At 34.5% G+C, this 18,697-nt stretch overlaps 2 protein-coding genes and 1 long non-coding RNA gene across 3 annotated transcripts in view; all 3 read left to right on the top strand.

The window, feature by feature from the left end:
- The window catches only part of LOC136275110 (ankyrin repeat domain-containing protein 16-like), a 92,841-nt gene that overhangs the window by 15,904 nt on the left and 58,240 nt on the right, over positions 1-18,697 (top strand). The window lies entirely within an intron of this gene.
- Positions 477-2,494, top strand: LOC136274966 (uncharacterized). The gene is made up of 3 exons (XR_010713421.1): positions 477-633; positions 1,144-1,317; positions 2,236-2,494. It is a non-coding gene; the product is annotated as an uncharacterized lncRNA (long non-coding RNA).
- On the top strand, positions 3,133-4,158 carry LOC136274965 (uncharacterized). The gene is made up of 5 exons (XM_066083105.1): positions 3,133-3,282; positions 3,369-3,482; positions 3,593-3,703; positions 3,799-3,909; positions 4,034-4,158. Exons 1-4 carry the CDS (start codon positions 3,199-3,201, stop codon positions 3,895-3,897), a joined length of 408 nt encoding a protein of 135 aa, XP_065939177.1. The 5' UTR covers positions 3,133-3,198; the 3' UTR covers positions 3,898-3,909; positions 4,034-4,158.

Here is an 18,697-nt window from a genome sequence, read left to right as displayed (position 1 = left end):
TCTTTTTTATTATCTCTACTTTTGCGATATTAAAGTGATACATATCCAAAACTACATGTAAAGTAAAAATTAACAAATGATAAAGTCATGCCTTTTTAACCAAAATTTTGTAATCATACATTGACGAATGAAGATTATATACACATTAAGCAGAATTCATGGTATATGAATATATTACCAACAGGGATATATTGGCCAATACAGTTTATGATGTCATCAGAACAATATATCTACATCTGTTCACATCCAAACTGTTTACACGGAAGCACCTGTCAGTGATATGTACCAATTTATTGACGTCCATAGCTGTTCAAACATCTACCAATGATATGTACTAATTTATTGAGGTGCTCTAATCTAAAGAACTGTATTTACACATACTTAGGTTAATATGTTGTACAATTGTAAAATTTCTAAGTCATATATTCCTCACACTGATAGTTTACATAAAATTTTGATAAACACGTGTTACGAGTGAATTGCTGATCGAACACTCTCAGTATAAAAACCCCGCGTGAGTTTAGATTTGATACAAATTGAGTATGATGTTCAGTGACGGAGAGATGAAGTTTGTGCTGGTAGCGTGTGTCCTTGCCATTGGCTTAATATGCTCTGTGGAAGGACAAACAAAAGGTATGGTAAAGGTCATCAAGGAAATATTACATGCATGTTGTTGTGAATAAACCGAAGTATAACCGTAATACTTGCATTGGATACGTATATATTCAGAAAACGAAACATTTCTAGCAAGGCAGTCTTTAGTATAAAACTTTAAAACATTTTTGTTATATTTTCTTTTAAATTCAGCATGTATTAGCAATATATCAGTCAAATAAAATCAAGTTTAGTACTATCTATTGATTCTAGATGCGATTAGACTACCAGTATAAATGAAATTTCGAAATCATTGGTGTTTTATCTTCATTACACCAGCAAGTTCAGACCATGCGCATGTCGATCTATTTAACAAAACAATTTATATAAATTATAAGTAGGAAAGAAAAAAAACATTTTCACGTTAATTACAACATTTGATTTACCACCAACAAATATATAACAATTTATAATTTTGTTTTCACCAAAACGCAAATTACGACATAACGATTTATTGCAACATCAAGATTAAATGCCTTCTAATCAAAGGTTGCAGCCACGGGAGCTTCAGCCCGCACCCTAGCGATTGTACCATGTACCAGGTGTGTGTCCACGGGTACCTGTTGAATATGACGTGTGTTTACGGCACGGCCTGGAGTCAGGCCAACTCCTCGTGTGTAGATGCGGCCACTGTCAACTGTACACTCCAAGACGACATCAAAGGTTTTTATAGACATTTTAAACGACATATGATTATGTTTTCATATATGGCTATAGTCTGTCTCAAGTTATTGCTTCCATCAATTTTTGATGATTTTTAATAAAAATACATATACCTGTGAAAGAAGTACAGTTGAAATCGATGAAAGGGAATATATCAAAGATATCTTCATTGAACAATTATCCCTTTTCACTCATAAAATTTCACAGGAACGAAAACAATTTTTTTACGGAGATTTATAATGGGAAATGTTTACATCTTTTTTCCATTCGGAAGTATTCGGGACACCTCGCGCAATTTTTCAACGTTATCATCCGGGCTTCTTAATGGCTGATGCAAAGCAAAATCCCCGTAGACTCTCTATTTTGAGATGTGTATTAAAACCTGAAGCGGTATAGAGGGGGCGTTTCAAAACAGATAATCTGGACATTTTTCATATTAATGGATGAACGTAGTTTGAGCACAAAGGTATTTACTATAATCGAAATATCAAATGGAAGCAAAAACTCGGGACAGAGTATAGCCGCATTCCTGCGCGAATCATGAATTTTTTCCGGGGGTGGTGTGGGGGGGGGGGGGTCATTGGTGCATGTGAGATTATCTATCAGAAACACTCCCTTTATATATCTGCATCTTCAGACCTCTCCCCCATGGAAAATGTAAAGTTTTTGAAATCATATAGTACTTTCTAAAGTCATCTATAAAAGAAGTTTAAATTTGAACATTTTAAATTACGTGTAATACAATAGTACAAGTCTTATAAAAAAATTTACAAGTCTGAAATAATATAAGTGATTATCCATTTTTGAGGATAAAAATACATATTTCGAAAATAAAATAAAAATTTAATAATTTTGATTTACTCATCATATCATATCACAAGTCTGAAATCGTGTACACGGTTATTTTTCATCCTATAGATTCCAAATCTTTTTCCTGCCCTTCCACTTTCGGGGAGTTCCCCGACCCCAAGAATTGCCAGAATTACTACGTGTGTTCGTTTGGGAGGGCGACACAAAAACAGTGCCAGGGAAACACCGGATGGGACCGGAAGCTGAAACTATGCAACTATAAATACAATTTGCCGAACTGTTCTTAATCTGTACATGTACATGAGAGATGAAATGTATATGTATGAAAGAATAAATAAAGGATTCATATTTTTCTGAATCTACTCTAGCTACCTATTTGTATCTCTTTCGTAACATGCATGTATGATTTATTAACTGCGGTAGGTTCATAATAATTTCAGCATACATGAACCTAGTATAAATACTGTTGGCAGGATATCTAAGCATCAGGGGGCTGAGGGTGGGCTGCTTATTTTTAGGAGGATACAGCATAGTGATATGGAATTGATATTAGAATTAAAGGTTGATACTGCGCATTCACTCCACGGAATGGTATCTTAAATGAAGAATATTTTTTTTAGCTTAAAAATTTATTCTTTGTAAAGATTTTGGATCAGCCCCCCCCCCCCCCCACTTTTTCTCGCACCAAATAATTTTCTTAAATTTACATAGTAAAAATTGAATTATCATGGGGTTGCCCACCCCCCACTTTTTTGGGAGTATGTATAACAATTGGAATAGAAATGAGAGAAATCGAAGTTATAAGTTACTTAGTTTAAATCTACGCCAACACAAACCCCCCTCTCCTCCCCTTCCCCCCCCCCCCCCCCCCGGATTAGGATTTTGAAGATTTTTTGGGAACTGCCTTTTCCCTAATTTTTTTATTTTGTCAAGATTTTTTGGATCAGTCTGCCCCCCCCCCCCCCCCCACTTTCAAAATCGATGCTACGTGCCTGTATAAGGCTATGAAAAAAATATTTCTCATTCAAACATTGATTGCAGACCGACCTTACTTTGCAACGCCATGCTATAATGGAGGGACGTGCGTTGAGAGTGGAGCAAACTACACGTGCACTTGTATCCATGGTTACGACCCGGCCTCAGATTGCCGGTCAAGTTAGTTGTTCAGTTTTATTACTGTATAAGATAATCCCGTTTCCTATCATTTATTGTCATAATTATGTTGTTATTCTATTTTACAGCGATTGACTTTTGTCTTAGAAACCCTTGTCCCCATACTAAAGTCTGCTTACCTCACCTCGGGGGTTTCACGTGCGTGTGCACGGCAGGATTCACCGGAACAGATTGTACTTCTGGTAATGAATAACTTACAGTTTTGCACTTAGCTACCTTACCTTACCTACCGTACCTTAACTTCGCATACTAGAATGTACAAATGTATTTTGTTGTTACTTTTCAAACTCAGATATTGACGAATGCGCAAGTTCACCATGTATCCATGGCAACTGTTCCGATAACGTCAATGGCTACCGATGTCGGTGTGATTCAGGATATGCAGGCCTTCATTGTGAATCAAGTATTTGATAAACAAATATATACCTCTACCACTTAATTATTATGTACATGTATTTGCAGTCCTCATATGGTTTGATTTTTTATTTTCATTTATAGATGTCGATGAGTGTGCCAGCTCACCGTGTATCCATGGGAACTGCACTGATGACGTCAATAGTTTTCACTGCTCACGTGACGTCGGTTTCAGTGGCATAACTTGCTCATCAAGTTAGTTGATTAAGTTTATCAGTTACAAAATGTTAAGACACTGACTTTAAAAAAGTCTGTGGCCACAGGTTCTGTGTATGTACTTCTTATATAAACAAAATCTTGTGATTTCCCGTTTTTATAGCCGTGTCCAGTTCTGAGTGCTCCTCTTCTAACTGTAACGTGGTCAGGTGCTCGATTTTCAATCTCCACTTAGGAACTGCTCGCTACTACGGTACGATTCTTAACTTATTACTTGATATTCATAATTCTACTCAAAGGAATATAATAATTTAACATATTTATAAAAGTATTATATTGCAAACATAAGCGGTCGTGACACATTTAGTAAAAATAAATACATATAGTACAATGTACGTGTTCCCTTCAAAAAAGAAAACATTGCTCAACAAAATATTTAACTTATTCTCGTTCGCATGCGTTATTTATCTAAATCTATCAACTACCATGAATGTGTTTCTTTATTCAAAAGTACTCTTTCTTTTCAAATTGAATTAAGAAATGAAGATAATAATTTTTCTATTGATCGACGTATCAAAGAAAAAATTGACCGGAAAACTTCATCAATGCGCGTAGCGCATTGATGAAAAAGTTTTCCGGTCAATTTTTTCTTTGATACGTCGATCAATAGAAAAATTATTATATTCATTTCTTATCATTTAATAAAACATTTTCAAATAAAAAAAATGTGAAGTGTCATTGATTAAAAATGTAAATAATGTAAATGAAGCGGCGCGTAGGAATACAAAACAACAACAGCAACAATATTCAAAATGGATGCGCCTTCAGCTGATGCAAATTTAATGGGTTAAACACAAATAGTGTGTTAAAATCTGAGCCGGCTGAATTGAAAACGAAAGGAAAATACATGCGATAGCTTGATTCATTGTGCAGAAAAACTCGTGATAAAACTAGTTTTCATGTGAGATCGCTGGAATATATGCAACTGGACATAACCATCCAAGTAAAGGCGATCGTGGACGAAAATAGCTAATATGTCGACAAAGAATAGTATGCATAAGCGACTTTTGTAAACGGTGTGGTAACTAGATAGCCATTGATGTACTTAAATGGTATATCTGCTGCTTGGAATGCGCCGAAGGAGTTGATGCATTACTCATAGCTTTTCTTTACGACGCTTATTCTGATGACCGATCATGTCCGTGTGTAAATTTAAAAATTATCGTTACCAAATTTGAACAGCAGTGTTACCGTGAAAGTGTATAGGCATATATGTTCGTTATAATATTCCTGGAAAAGGAACAGCCAGCCTCGCTGTAAATGTTGATTGATCTCAAGCAGACGAAATCGTGAGAAGATGCTTAATTTTCCATTTCGTGAATCAAGTAATGTGTTTTGTTTATTTTTGAAGGTTAAACTTTCAAGTTTTTATATTCACAAGGTTGCATTTTGTTTGCTAACAATAAAACAGGCACAACTTTACATTTTGTTGACAGTGTTTATCTTGGAAATTCCCGTTCTATAAATAGTGTTAGATCAGAGCAGTTGAGAAAAGTAGATCCGGCAAAAATTTTATTGATGCGGGTATCAAAGAAATTTTTCGACCAATCAGAAGCGCCGATATTTCATCAAACGAATAAATATTATACTCTGTCCCAAGATATTTTGGATTCACGTTTGGTTTAATTGTTTGATATTTATAAATACCTCAGGATTCAAACGATGTTCATTCCAAAGCATGAAAAATTTCCAAGATTTCTCAATCAAAACGCCCCTGTTAGCTTATCAGGTTTCAATACAATGCTAAAAAATGTGATGTCTACGGAGATTTTGTATTGCAGCAAGCCCGGATGATAACATTGAAATATTGCGCGATGTATTCTGAGTGTATTCCGAATGGAGAAAAGATGTAAACATTCCCCATTATAAATCTGCGTAAGGAATCTGTTTTCGTTCCTGTGAATTTTTCCGAGTGAAAGATGATAATGTGTCAATGAAATTATCTTGGAAAATATCCTTTTCAACTATTTCAATTGCACTTCTTTCACAGGTAAGTGTATTTTTATTAAAAATCGCCCAAATGTGCAGCATAAATATCTTGGGACAGACTATAAATGATTGCAGAATCATGTGATAGTACAATTAATGCATCTTAGGGACAGGGCACTATAATTGAAACTTGGTTATGAGTCTTACACTTAATATAAATTAAGATATTGTTTGTTCTGATTTCTGTTTTCCCCACGACAACAGCGTGGGTATCTTGCCTACTGTCTGCTCTGGTCCTGGCAACTATTTCCTTCTGTGTCGTATTTATCTATGGAATAAAGAAGGGGCAAAGGTAAATTGTTTAGCTCACCTGAACCGAAGATTCGAGTGAGCTTTTCTGGTCACCTAGCATCCGTCGTCTTAGGGCGCGTGTTTTAAGAAATCTTCTTCTCAAGATCAATTGCACCGAAAATGCCAATATTTACACCGCAGCTTGCATATCTAGTGAAAATTCTAGATTGTTAAAGACTAATACCAGGGCCCGAAAAGGGGTTCAAAGTTTTAACATAGAAATATATTGGGAATATGTTTTAAAATCTTCCAAGGAACTACAATGCTTCAATTTGTGGTATTACTATGCAAGCTTCCTCAGATTCTAGATTGTTAAAACTGGACCCTCGGACCAATAAATTGGTGCCCCAAGAGAGGTTTGAAATATGAAAGGAATCATTAAAAGAAATTCAGATCTTCTCAAACAATTTGTGATATTACTTTAGAAACATCATAACATAGCGTAGACTTTAATTGAATTGTTAAAATCACGACCCCCAGACCAATACTGGGGCCCCAGGAGGGGTTCAAAGTTCAACATAGAAATATATAGGGAACATGTTTTAAAATCTTCTTCTAAAGAACCACAGTGCTAAAATTTGTGAGATTACTAATACAAGCATCATAAGATAGTCTAGATTCTAAATTACTAAAAAGCATGACACCCGGACCAATACTGGTGCTCCAAGATTGTTTCAAAGTACAACATTCAAATGATTGGGAAACATGTTTGAAAACCTTCTAATCATTAACTACACTGCTTAAATGTGTGAAATTATAATGCAGGCATTTTAAAATAACGAAGACTCAAAATTGTTAAAACGGTGACCCGCTTACCAATGCTTATGATCAACGTAGAAGTACAGAGGAAAATTAAGAATGTTTCAAGAAATACAAGGCTACGTTTAGTTATTTTACTTATAAGCATCCTCATATCTTTATATCCTCTTATCACAGTCACAGTGATACGGAAGCCCGTTGGTGCCACTAAGAAAAATATTTTATCTGGCGGCTGCTAGATAATTATTTGGCGGCCGCCACTTATTATCTGGCGGCCGCCACATAATTATGTGGCGGCCGCCAGATAAAACCTGGCTTCCTGATGTGCGCGCATGTTTTAATGGGAGCTTTTTAGGGAGTTGTGGATACCCTCTAATTTATTAGTTTTATTAATTATTTCTGAAACTTGACATTAAATATCTATTGCAGAGCTTGGGGTTTTGAAAAACTGGTTGAGTTGAATGTATAGAAGACTTTGTTAGAATCTAGTAAGAATGATTTTTATATTACTTTATGCCTTGTATTATACATGTTTGTTGTAAAACATGGTATTTAAGAGTTGATTCTGAACTTTTAAAACTGAAATAAACACCCGTTCAGGAAATCTTAACATTAAAAAACTTAAACTTGAGAGGAATGTTAAGTAAACATGTATAAGTAAAGGAACGCACTGCCTTCTATATGTTTTAATTTTGGTATAATAAGAATTTACCAACGCAGATTAAAGTCAGCTTTATTGACCACGACAGCTAGTACAGGCAATATTATAACGAAAGCAGATCCATCACTGTCGTGTATCCGCGCCGGTAGTGACGTGTTTGGATAAAGTGAAAATGGTGGCTCTGTTTGCTTCTTGATAAGTTTTCGTGTTATTTAAGGCTAACATTGTCTACTTTTACATTAAAAAGATCGTCAGATCTATTTAAAAGCATAAAAAATCTTTAAGTTCTACGAAGTTCATGTTAAAATTATGTAAATAAGCAGTTTATGTCGATTAATTGTGAACAACGGAACAGGTTTGGATGACCTTGTTTTTCAAAATAGGAACGGTTTGGATACGCATCTGATACGGTTTGGATGTGGTTAATATGCGAGTTTAAACAGTTCTTTTAATTATCCCTTCGCAAAGGGGTTATAGCATCGCTACTGTGCGACTTACATGCCCTTACTGCAAAGCATGCTTTCAGTATTATGGATATCGTCATGTGATAGACATTTGAAGTCACATTGTTTAAAAAAATAAACATACACGTTATTTAAGACTCGTGCATTTAAGTCAACAGAACTTAATATACCGTAATTTGAATTTCAAATTTACACAAGCTCCAAATAACTTGCAATTGGCTTATAAAAATTGCATACAGAGTGCTTTACATATATGTTAATTCTGTTGTATAATTTTCTATTCATATTAATTTCGAAAGATTCAGTCTTACCAAAATCTTTACCGACACAGAAAAAACATTTGTTTACGACAGTTTCAATTAAGTTATGATTCTATAACGTTATCGGCTTTAAACTTGAAAACGTGAAAAAATCAAAAGAGATCAGCCAAATACAGAATTATACCAACTTTAAAGTTTAAAGTCTGTAAAATCATCTGATACAAATATTTTTTTTCTCTTTTAAAATTGAAACGATATAATATATAGATACACTGCACAGAACAAACCGTGATAACGTGGATATTTTTATTGGTATCCTGGTATGGGTTTCATGAAAATGAAAAAGAATTCACTTTTGATACAGAGTATTTAACTTACCAAACATCATACCGGTACTTGTCTATTATTTTTAAAAATGGAAACGTTCCCAAACAACTTTTTAGTTTTGCAACAGCCTAACAACTGCGCTTTGGCAAATTTTTAACTTCATTATACTTTCATGTTAAATACTAACGTGGGTTTTGTACCTTTTCTGCAGTAACGCCACCTTCATTTCCCGCATGAGTCACCTAAACTTCTTGATATACATTGATAAGTATTTATCGTTTTGATTTTCTGGTGAGAATTATGATTGAATAAATGTACATATAATATGGCGTTTATTATAGCATTGAATCATGATTTTTTGAAGTATACACTCTCATAACTGCAGCGGTGTGTGCATACAAATTGAGTAACGCGCGTTAGCGCGTTATGAAAATTTGTATGCACACACCGCTGCAGTTATGAGAGTGTATACTTCAAAAAATCATGATTTAATGCTTATATTTACATTTTTTTAACTTCTTGCCTTGTCTGCAAATGTGATTCATACCTTAAAATTCCTATCTTATCCTAAGGGTAAGTTAATATTAATGGAAGAGCCACAGTAACAGCCACAAGCGTGAACTTTGATTTTCGCTTGTGACGTTGCAGTTTACAGCGTTCAACGTTTGTGACGTCATAATAAAACTCGTCAATTTGACCTTTCACTACTTGTTGCATTTAGAGGCATTTAAACATCACGGAATTTAATGGAAAAACACAGTAGAATGTAAATATTTAGGTCTCGTCATCACTTGAATTTTTTGGACCAACTATTTCTAACAACAGAGTAAATATAAAACCATTTTAACAAGAGCTTGGACTTTGGGTAGTTGCTGTCAAACAGCAATGTGACCTAGGCGTTTATTTCATTGCATGCTTTCTGAAATCAACAAGATTTGTCTGGCTTTTGAGCTAAGACTATGCAGTCGGTGTATATAACTTGTTTTGACGCAAGAAATAGATAGCAACGTCCTACTGAAAGTCCAAGGTCTTGTTAAAATGGTTCTATGACTTGGCAGACATCTATGGTACTTTGTATTATATCACTGGGAGTGAAATAATCGTAGAATTTTCTTCGTTTAGCGATGTACAGGCTTGGTATTGAATGTCAACGAGGCTCACTTTCATAATATTCTTACCAAGCACGTTCTCCGTTCAACTTACCTCACGATTATAAATATCAATTTAGAATAACTATAAAAAACACATCATACAGTCGTTTGCCATAAAAGTAGTAGATAGGTGTCTGTTAAGGTGTTTATATGATGTATTGCTTTTTAGGTTAAAGGTGAAAAACTTTTTTTTTTACATTTTATTGTGTTCCTCAAGTTTTAACTCAGATTTTCTTTATAATTCAAAATTAAAGAAGGTATTCTTTTGGGATGTCAGTAAAAAAAAAATTGATATAACTATATTTACATTTTTCAGTGTTTTTTCATGTGATTACACTATATATCAATTTGTTCATACTCAGTCCAAAAAATTCAAATGACGTTTGCTTATTAATATTCAAATATTTAATCGTACAATTGCTAGGAAATAAATTAATATATTAAGGATAATCATTCTTTGGATATTGTGAGGTGATAATTTCGTTTCAAGTTTTATTGGATTTGACCACGCCCCGACCAAAATAATCAACTCATGATACTCGATCAATGAATGATTCCTTATGCGTTAAATAATCAATTTCTGATCAATTATATACTAAATATGCCATTTTATCAGAGGAAAAAAAACATGCTTGTCTAAAGAAATGAACTTAGTCATCCAGTTTTAGTCCAATTTCAATTTTTCCCCTTCGAACATGTGGAAGCATTTTGGTTTCATCACGTTTATAAAAATGTCGGGTAGGGAAGAAAAATTCACCGTCTGTATATTAAGTTCTTTTTACCTGACTTTAAATACATCTTTTACATGCTGTGTAATTGAATGGTCCACTATTTTTTAAAAAGATGCATCTTCGGTTGCACACCGATAAAATGCAAACTGCTCTATTTATGTCTAAAATATCAAAAATGCTTTAACTTTCTATTATTCAAACCGTACCATTTCCACAATATATATTTTAGCATCCAAACCGGAATAATTTATTTATCCAAACCGTGCTACTTCTTTAGCAGGTGCATGAAGTTATTGCTATTTTTATACATATTAATGTATTAAAAAGACATTGGTTTGATTTTATTTGGTTAATGTAATGTTTAAAATTAATTTTGGCTGCTTCAGATTTTTAGTATGTGTTACATTATCTACGTAATCTAGAAATAGTTCTTGGTTTTAGCGTTAAAATGACACATTAACCATTGCTATTCCTACAAATAGGTCGTTTTTATTAACGATGAACAAAAATAACGCACACTTTTTTCAACTGCAAAACCCTCAGAAAAATATGAATAACTATTACGATATTTCAATTAATATTTACCTCGTTGTCGATAGAAAAAAGACACAACACTCATTGTTTTTGCAAATGATACGCCATTTTCACGTTATCCAAACATGTCACTACCGGCGCGGATACACGACAGTGATAATGCAGGCATTTTAAAATAACGAAGACTCAAAATTGTTAAAACGGTGACGCGCTTACCAATGCTTATGTTCAACGTAGAAGTACAGAGGAAAATTAAGAATGTTTTCAAGAAATACAAGGCTACGTTTAGTTATTTTACTTATAAGCATCCTCATATCTTTATATCCTCTTATCACAGTCACAGTGATACGGAAGCCCGTTGGTGCCACTAAGAAAAATATTTTATCTGGCGGCTGCTAGATAATTATTTGGCGGCCGCCACATAATTATGTGGCGGCCGCCAGATAAAACCTGGCTTCCTGATGTGCGCGCATGTTTTAATGGGAGCTTTTTAGGGAGTTGTGGATACCCTCTAATTTATTAGTTTTATTAATTATTTCTGAAACTTGACATTAAATATCTATTGCAGAGCTTGGGGTTTTGAAAAACTGGTTGAGTTGAATGTATAGAAGACTTTTTTAGAATCTAGTAAGAATGATTTTTATATTACTTTGTGCCTTGTATTATACATGTTTGTTGTAAAACATGGTATTTAAGAGTTGATTCTGAACTTTTAAAACTGAACTAAACACCCGTTCAGGAAATCTTAACATTAAAAAACTTAAACTTGAGAGGAATGTTAAGTAAACATGTATAAGTAAAGGAACGCACTGCCTTCTATATGTTTTAATTTTGGTATAATAAGAATTTACCAACGCAGATTAAAGTCAGCTTTATTGACCACGACAGCTAGTACAGGCAATATTATAACGAAAGCAGATCCATCTATGACTGTGTTGTTAAACTCTTATTCTAAATCACATGAAATGCAGTACAATAAAAAGACCGTAATCGGCCACAGTCTCTCTGGGTAAATCAAAGTACTGAGAGTACTGAAAGGTGGGGTCTTGAAAGTTTGAATTTGTAATTGTTCACGTTTTCATCTCTTTGTTCGGTAATTCAACAGTTTGAGAGTTTTCGGAGTTTCTATAAACCTTGTATAACAGATACCGTCCGACTTATAGATTTTCCCTTTGATCACACAATAAATAAACATAACGATTTCAATTTTATACCTAATTATAGTTGGTTTGATTTTCCCAGTTAGTTGCAGTTTTTTAAAAATTTTCTTGGGGTCTTATTTCACATAATATACCGTTGTGTCAATTTTCTACAATTATGAAGAACAGTCCCGGTCGGGATTTCGCAAAATTATGACAAAGAATCAGGCAATTGCAAAAAGCCGAACTTTAGCATACTACATATAGATTAAAATAACTAATTCAAACTCATAATTTTTGGAACATAATGGAGGAAAACGTGAACAATTACTGTCACCATGACCGAGCCTGTGATCAGTAACAACAACAATACAATGTACAATAAAATATTTATATACAAAAATTACAAATATACAATAAAGAGTCGGCAAGATACGACGCGAGACGGTCCTTAGGCTCTAATCCTCCTATCTCCGTCCATCACCATGCTACCCTGAATCATCGTCCATTGTATCCAACGTGTCCACCAGTTCACCTGCTCCAGGTAATCAACTACCGGAAACTCTTCCGGTCGTCCACCATAGGCCGTCAGTCACCATCACCTCTCAGGCCAATACACAGAGCCTCGTCCATGCATAGAATGTGACTAACCCCGGGACCTTTAATTATAATGCTTACATGAGTACAATGTATTAATGACCCTAACTGGTCTCCGTATAATACATTTAAACAAAGTGAACTCTCGACACTTAAATATATGTTTACACCATAGCAAACGGCACAGGTAGTTAAACTACACTATATACTACATATCTAAACAAAACATGACACTATTAGCCTATAATGCACAAATATTGCGATATATACGTGGCATACACGTGGCACTGTTAAACATACAACGCTAAGGTAACATTCACGTGGCAACTCTTGTCCGCTATTTATAGTAATATAAAGTGGCACTTATAAGCTTTAAGAGTTACAAAAGTGAAAATGAAATAAATAAAAGCAAACTTACCCCGTCTGGAGATTTAGTTACCAGGCAATTACAAAATAAAATACTGTAACGTGCTAACGCTACACTTTGGTTTGATTTGTTCTTCTGACACCAGGTACTTTTACTGGCAAGTACCCAACCCAAATATAAGTAAATAAAATAAAGAGTCTGCTGTAAAGTTTCACAATTTATTGATACACAAAATATCTCTTACAAGACAGAAAATAAATAAATAGATAGCCTCCTCAAAACAACATTAATTAAATTCCTGCCCTTTTTATTCACTGAAATACCCTAATAACTTATACCCTAGTAGATTCACAACAACTTTAATGTTAATTGGTCTGATTCAGAAAAATTCTGAATATGTGACTTAGGCCTAACTAAAATTACCTATCCTGATTTAAATATAAACACTGACAACAATTCCCACAAAAGAAGTTTATAAGATCTGATTCAGATATTAATCTGAAAATATGACCTTAATTAATTTTAATTCACTAATTAACTTTAGATTAATTGATCTGATTTCCAAATTATGGAAATATGTGATCAAAACCTAATCTCTTAAACCCAATTAAATTTCCAATAAAATAAATTACTTACATCTTTAAAACCCCCCAAATTGCAGACTAACGAAAATTAACGGATTCGCGCTATATATACCCCGTTCATATCCGTTAAACCCTATCACTTCTAAAATTCGTCTACTAAAGACAGATTTTGCTAACAGTAAACGGAATACACCCCAAATAACATAGTTCTATGAATAAAAATCACAAACAATTAAAGTTAAACTTTAAAAACAATACTTTTCATTCAACTTATCAAGTATCAATATAAAAATACGATTTTTGTTTACTTACGATGTCAATATTTCAATGGAATTCACCGGGTATGAATATTTATGAGGGTGAACTCTAAAATAGGAAGTTTGACCCGGAAGTAGAGGTCAACTTCGACACAGCAAAACAGAAATGCATACATGTGCAAGAATAACAAGTAAAATACTCAATAAAGAGGAACTACAGAAACAGGAGGATAAAGATACAAATAGATAATGATATTACAACCCCGTAAGTACATAAATAGCCTTTTAAATACAAACACATAGACTGTAAACGTATAACAATATATAATTTTGAATTTCCTCTGTTCGGTAAACACGGTAACAATTTATAACAATATGAATAATGCATAAATAACAAGTGATTTTCTAACAACCCTAAATATAAGATTCAACTCTTCTAGATCACATATGACATTATAATCATTTTATAAACATTATTCACATAAATTCACATGGCAAAAGATACAGGGGAAGGGGAAGTGTCAAAACACATATTTTGACCTACATGTATTCAAAGATAAGAACCAAAACTCTACAATACACACACGTGGTCAGATCCGTGTGGGGAAATCGTGCGCTCTGTCCAGCTGCCAATTTCAAACCTTATCACCCCTGCGAATGTGATCGGAATGTTTTCTTTATCGTTGCTAAGAATGTAATAAATCCAGAGGTGCTCGAATGAAAGTTCACGAGACTTCACCGAGATTTGTTCAGTTCCTGTGAAATTTCGAGCGGAAGTATAAGTGTTCGGATAGTATTCTCGAAATACGTTAAGTACTGGTTGATTTTCACATCATATCCTACTTTCATCTATTACAAAACATCAAAATCTTTTAAGATGAATGTCTTATTTCACCATCTGTCAGTTATTTTTTTTAATTAAACGATGATATTCAGAACAGAGTTATCGTTCATGTTCAACCACGTGTAGAGTGGTTGAAAATATAAACAATGGGTTGCTAAATAAATTCATAGCCATCTTTGATGCTTGTTGTGTGCAATACCATGTTTTTAAAAAAAGTAATGGGTGAATGCTTTGCATAAAAACTTATTATATCGAGCCATTCTCAAGGAACATTCTGCATAAAATAGAATAGTCTCTTTCACTATTGATGTTATTACAAGATCGGGCGCGGATCGCAAATCAATTCCTAGGGGTATCTCCTCTATGCATGTTAGTTGTTGCAACAGCAACAGCAGTAAAAAAAAACCCTATTTTTTGTATTGTCACATTTATTTTTAGAACACGTTTTATCCACCAATTAATAAGGATAAAGTTTAAAATCAATAAACCTATATTTGACTACAAGTACCTTGATTATAGGAAACAGACTATAAACACGAAGCACGATTTTTACTGCGAAACTTAAAGGGTAAAATTTAACCACGTGGTCTAAAATTTAAATGACAATAACATTCGCAGGGGTGCTTAAAAAGCCTTAGCAATGCGGGTAGAATGACCCAGTTTGAGTCTATTATGCTGACCAATGCCAAACTGAAAAATAGAAGGCTCCATACGGGATAAAAATAAAAAGTCTATCAAAACACTGGGGTTCAGTACGGGATAAATCCACTACACATAAAAACAACTTACACTACTGTTTTACAGCAATTACACATTTCGTCAAAGTATTATAAAATTCATTCTAGATTCTAACAACAAAGTCTTCTATACATTCAACTCAACCAGTTTTTCAAAATCCTAAGCTCTGCAATGGATATTTAATGTCAAGTTTCAGAAATAATTAATAAAACTAATAAACTAGAGTGTATCCACAACTTCCTAAAAAGCTCCCATTAAAACATGCGCGCACATCAGGAAGCCGGGTTTTATTTGGCGGCCGACAAATGATTATGTGGCGGCCGCCAGATAATTATGTGGCGGCCGCCAGAAAATTATGTGGCGGAGAACAAGGTACCAGTTGTGGACTACACTGAGTTGTGACGGACGGCAGCTAGGGTCCTTCCTCTACGTCTACTCAATTGCTTGAGACTTCTGGTGGTCTTTGCTCTTGCCTTGGTGGAACTGGCCATGGCGCTTTTCTTTGTATGGGAGGCATAACATTTGTCTTGGAGTCTAAAAACAGTTCTTTTCAGTGCAGAAACGCTGGGAATGGCTGCTTGAGTAAGAGGAGAAACCCACCATGTGTGCCCCTCTTTATAATTGCAGTAATTGGTGAAAGGTTACCAAAAACCTCGCCCCTTATTTTGTCGAAAATCAATTAAGTGCGTTTAATTTGCAATTGCATTAAACGATCTTATTTAAGATAGTGGCAGTAATTAAATATTTAAGGTAGGAAAAACCATCTTTAGGTAAGCATCAACATTTTTGAAAAAAAAAGTCCCAGAGGAAGGGGGGGGGTTCAAACCCCGGAACCCCCCTCCCATGTCCTCTAGATCAGCCAATGCAATATACTTAGGGTATACATGTACTAGTATATAGATTAGGTACATAGGTGTATTGTGGCAAACTGTGTGTGTCTTGACGTCATGTTTTAGACTTGATCGTGCATCGTTGCCACAAAATATTCTGCTTCGGATAATATAATAAATGTTTTTTTGCATAAACTAAAGTGTTGAGCATGCCTGTCGTGGAAAATATAAAACAGACAGCAACATTGTCTACGTTTATTTTTGAATTGACTCTCGTATATTTTGTAGATGCAGTTAAGGAAAGCATATCCTGGCATATATAGGGCGCACGTGTCATCTCAATATCCCTGCAAACTATTAAAATTGTTGAATACTTTTTTGAATGCTGGATTTGTCGAATATCGAATTCAGATCCAAAAAAGGCAGCTTTCGGAAATAAACTAAGTTAATTTTTAAATGATTTTTTTCCGTACTTGGAGGAGGGGTGGCAGTTTGGAAAAGATTCCCAGGGTCTAACACGTGGGGTATTTCGAGTCAATTTACCCAGCAAATGTCTGATATTTGTCTAAAATTATTAAACGAGGAAAGATGTGGAAATAGTTTGCATTTATCATATAAAGTTTTATACAACTTTTCATTTATTGAAGCTCTTGTCGAATTTTTCACCCTTTTATTGTAGATTACATTTAGGTATATGCGAGTTTTACTTTATATCACTTAAACGTAAATTTAATTTGCATGACTGATCAAAGAGAGATAACTCCTATTACATACATTTTAATAAAACTTAATCAGAGCACTTTGATTTTTTGTTTTGTTGAAATAAAAATCAGGCACGTAGCATCGGGGGGAGGGGGGGGGGGGCTGGCGCCCCCCCCCCCCCCCCCCCCTCCACTTTTTCTCGCAGCAAGGATTTTTTATTAAATTCACATATAAAAATTTGAATAATGATGGAGTTGGCCCCCCACTTTTTTGGAAGTATGTAAAAAATTGATAAGAGAATAAGGAAATGAGGAATGAAAATGATATACTACGGTTAATAGCGAATATTGTATCAAATATTACTTTTTATGTCCGATCAAACATTTTAGCCAAAATGTCTTTTATAACAATATCTTGAATTTATTAGCATAAGACAAATGTAGCACAGAAACACTAAGAAAAAGAACGATAAACGCAGATATGAAACAGGAAAAATAAAATCAGACACATAGCTACGGGAGGGGGGGGGGGTTAAACTTATTTTGCCTACTGACATATTACTTAGAGTTACTTATATAATTCAAAAAATAAACCTGTGTCTCTACTTTTCTATCACTGTAAGAAAATATAGAAATTATATTGAAAAGCATTATAACAGTTCAAGAAGGTCGTAGTTACATCCTGTAATAAAGCCCTCATCCCCCCGAACCCTACGGATTAAAATTAGCGGAGTTTTCTGGGTTTTTTTTCAAGTCTTGGTCCCCCTCAACTTGGAAAAGCGATGCTACGTGCCTGATACCATAACATATCTAACATTTCTATCAGAATTCTATTATCTAGCAAAACATCGACTTTTGTAGTCTTTTAACTTAGTACTCCAAACATATTGACACCGTTTGCGCCAAAATCTTGTCTAGAACCTCATTGCCAACTATTCTATAATCTCCGCCCATACGTTGGTATAGGCTCATTTTGATTGACAAATAACGCAAGTCATTCAAATCCCTGTTGCAGTTACCCTGTATACATCAGAAATGTTATTTGCAGCACATTTGAACCTTTGTAGAAAAAATAAATAAGTTCGTAAATTTGACTCTGGGTTTTTTTTTATTTGCATTAAACAGTGAATTTTAACATTTCTGTATTTTTTCATGCGCGGATAGAGAGAGGGAGAGAGTCGGTACCCCCTGAAAAACTCAAATTTCTTACTTATATAGTAAATTTGCCGAAAATATGACTCGGACCTCCTCTGGAAAAAAATTCTGGATCCGCGCATGCATTTTACACTGAAATGAAGAGTAATTGTGCTATTTTATTAACCCTTCGTCTTACTTCTCACTGGCGTCGGAAGCAAATTGAAAGTGGGGGGGGGGGGGGGGGGGCTAGACTAATCCTCAAAAATATTGAGCCCCCCCCCCCCCCCCCCCCGCCGGGTTCCCACGCCTATGCTTCTTGTGACCTTTGACCTCATCCACTTGTCAGCATGTTTAATCTTCATAATGTTTACCAACATCAATGACTAAAGTCTTAAAATACAATAGT

The sequence above is a fragment of the Magallana gigas genome, chromosome 4 (genome assembly GCF_963853765.1).
Source record: "Magallana gigas chromosome 4, xbMagGiga1.1, whole genome shotgun sequence".
NCBI lineage: Eukaryota > Metazoa > Mollusca > Bivalvia > Ostreida > Ostreidae > Magallana > Magallana gigas.
This window is presented reverse-complemented; position numbering and strand designations above follow the sequence as displayed.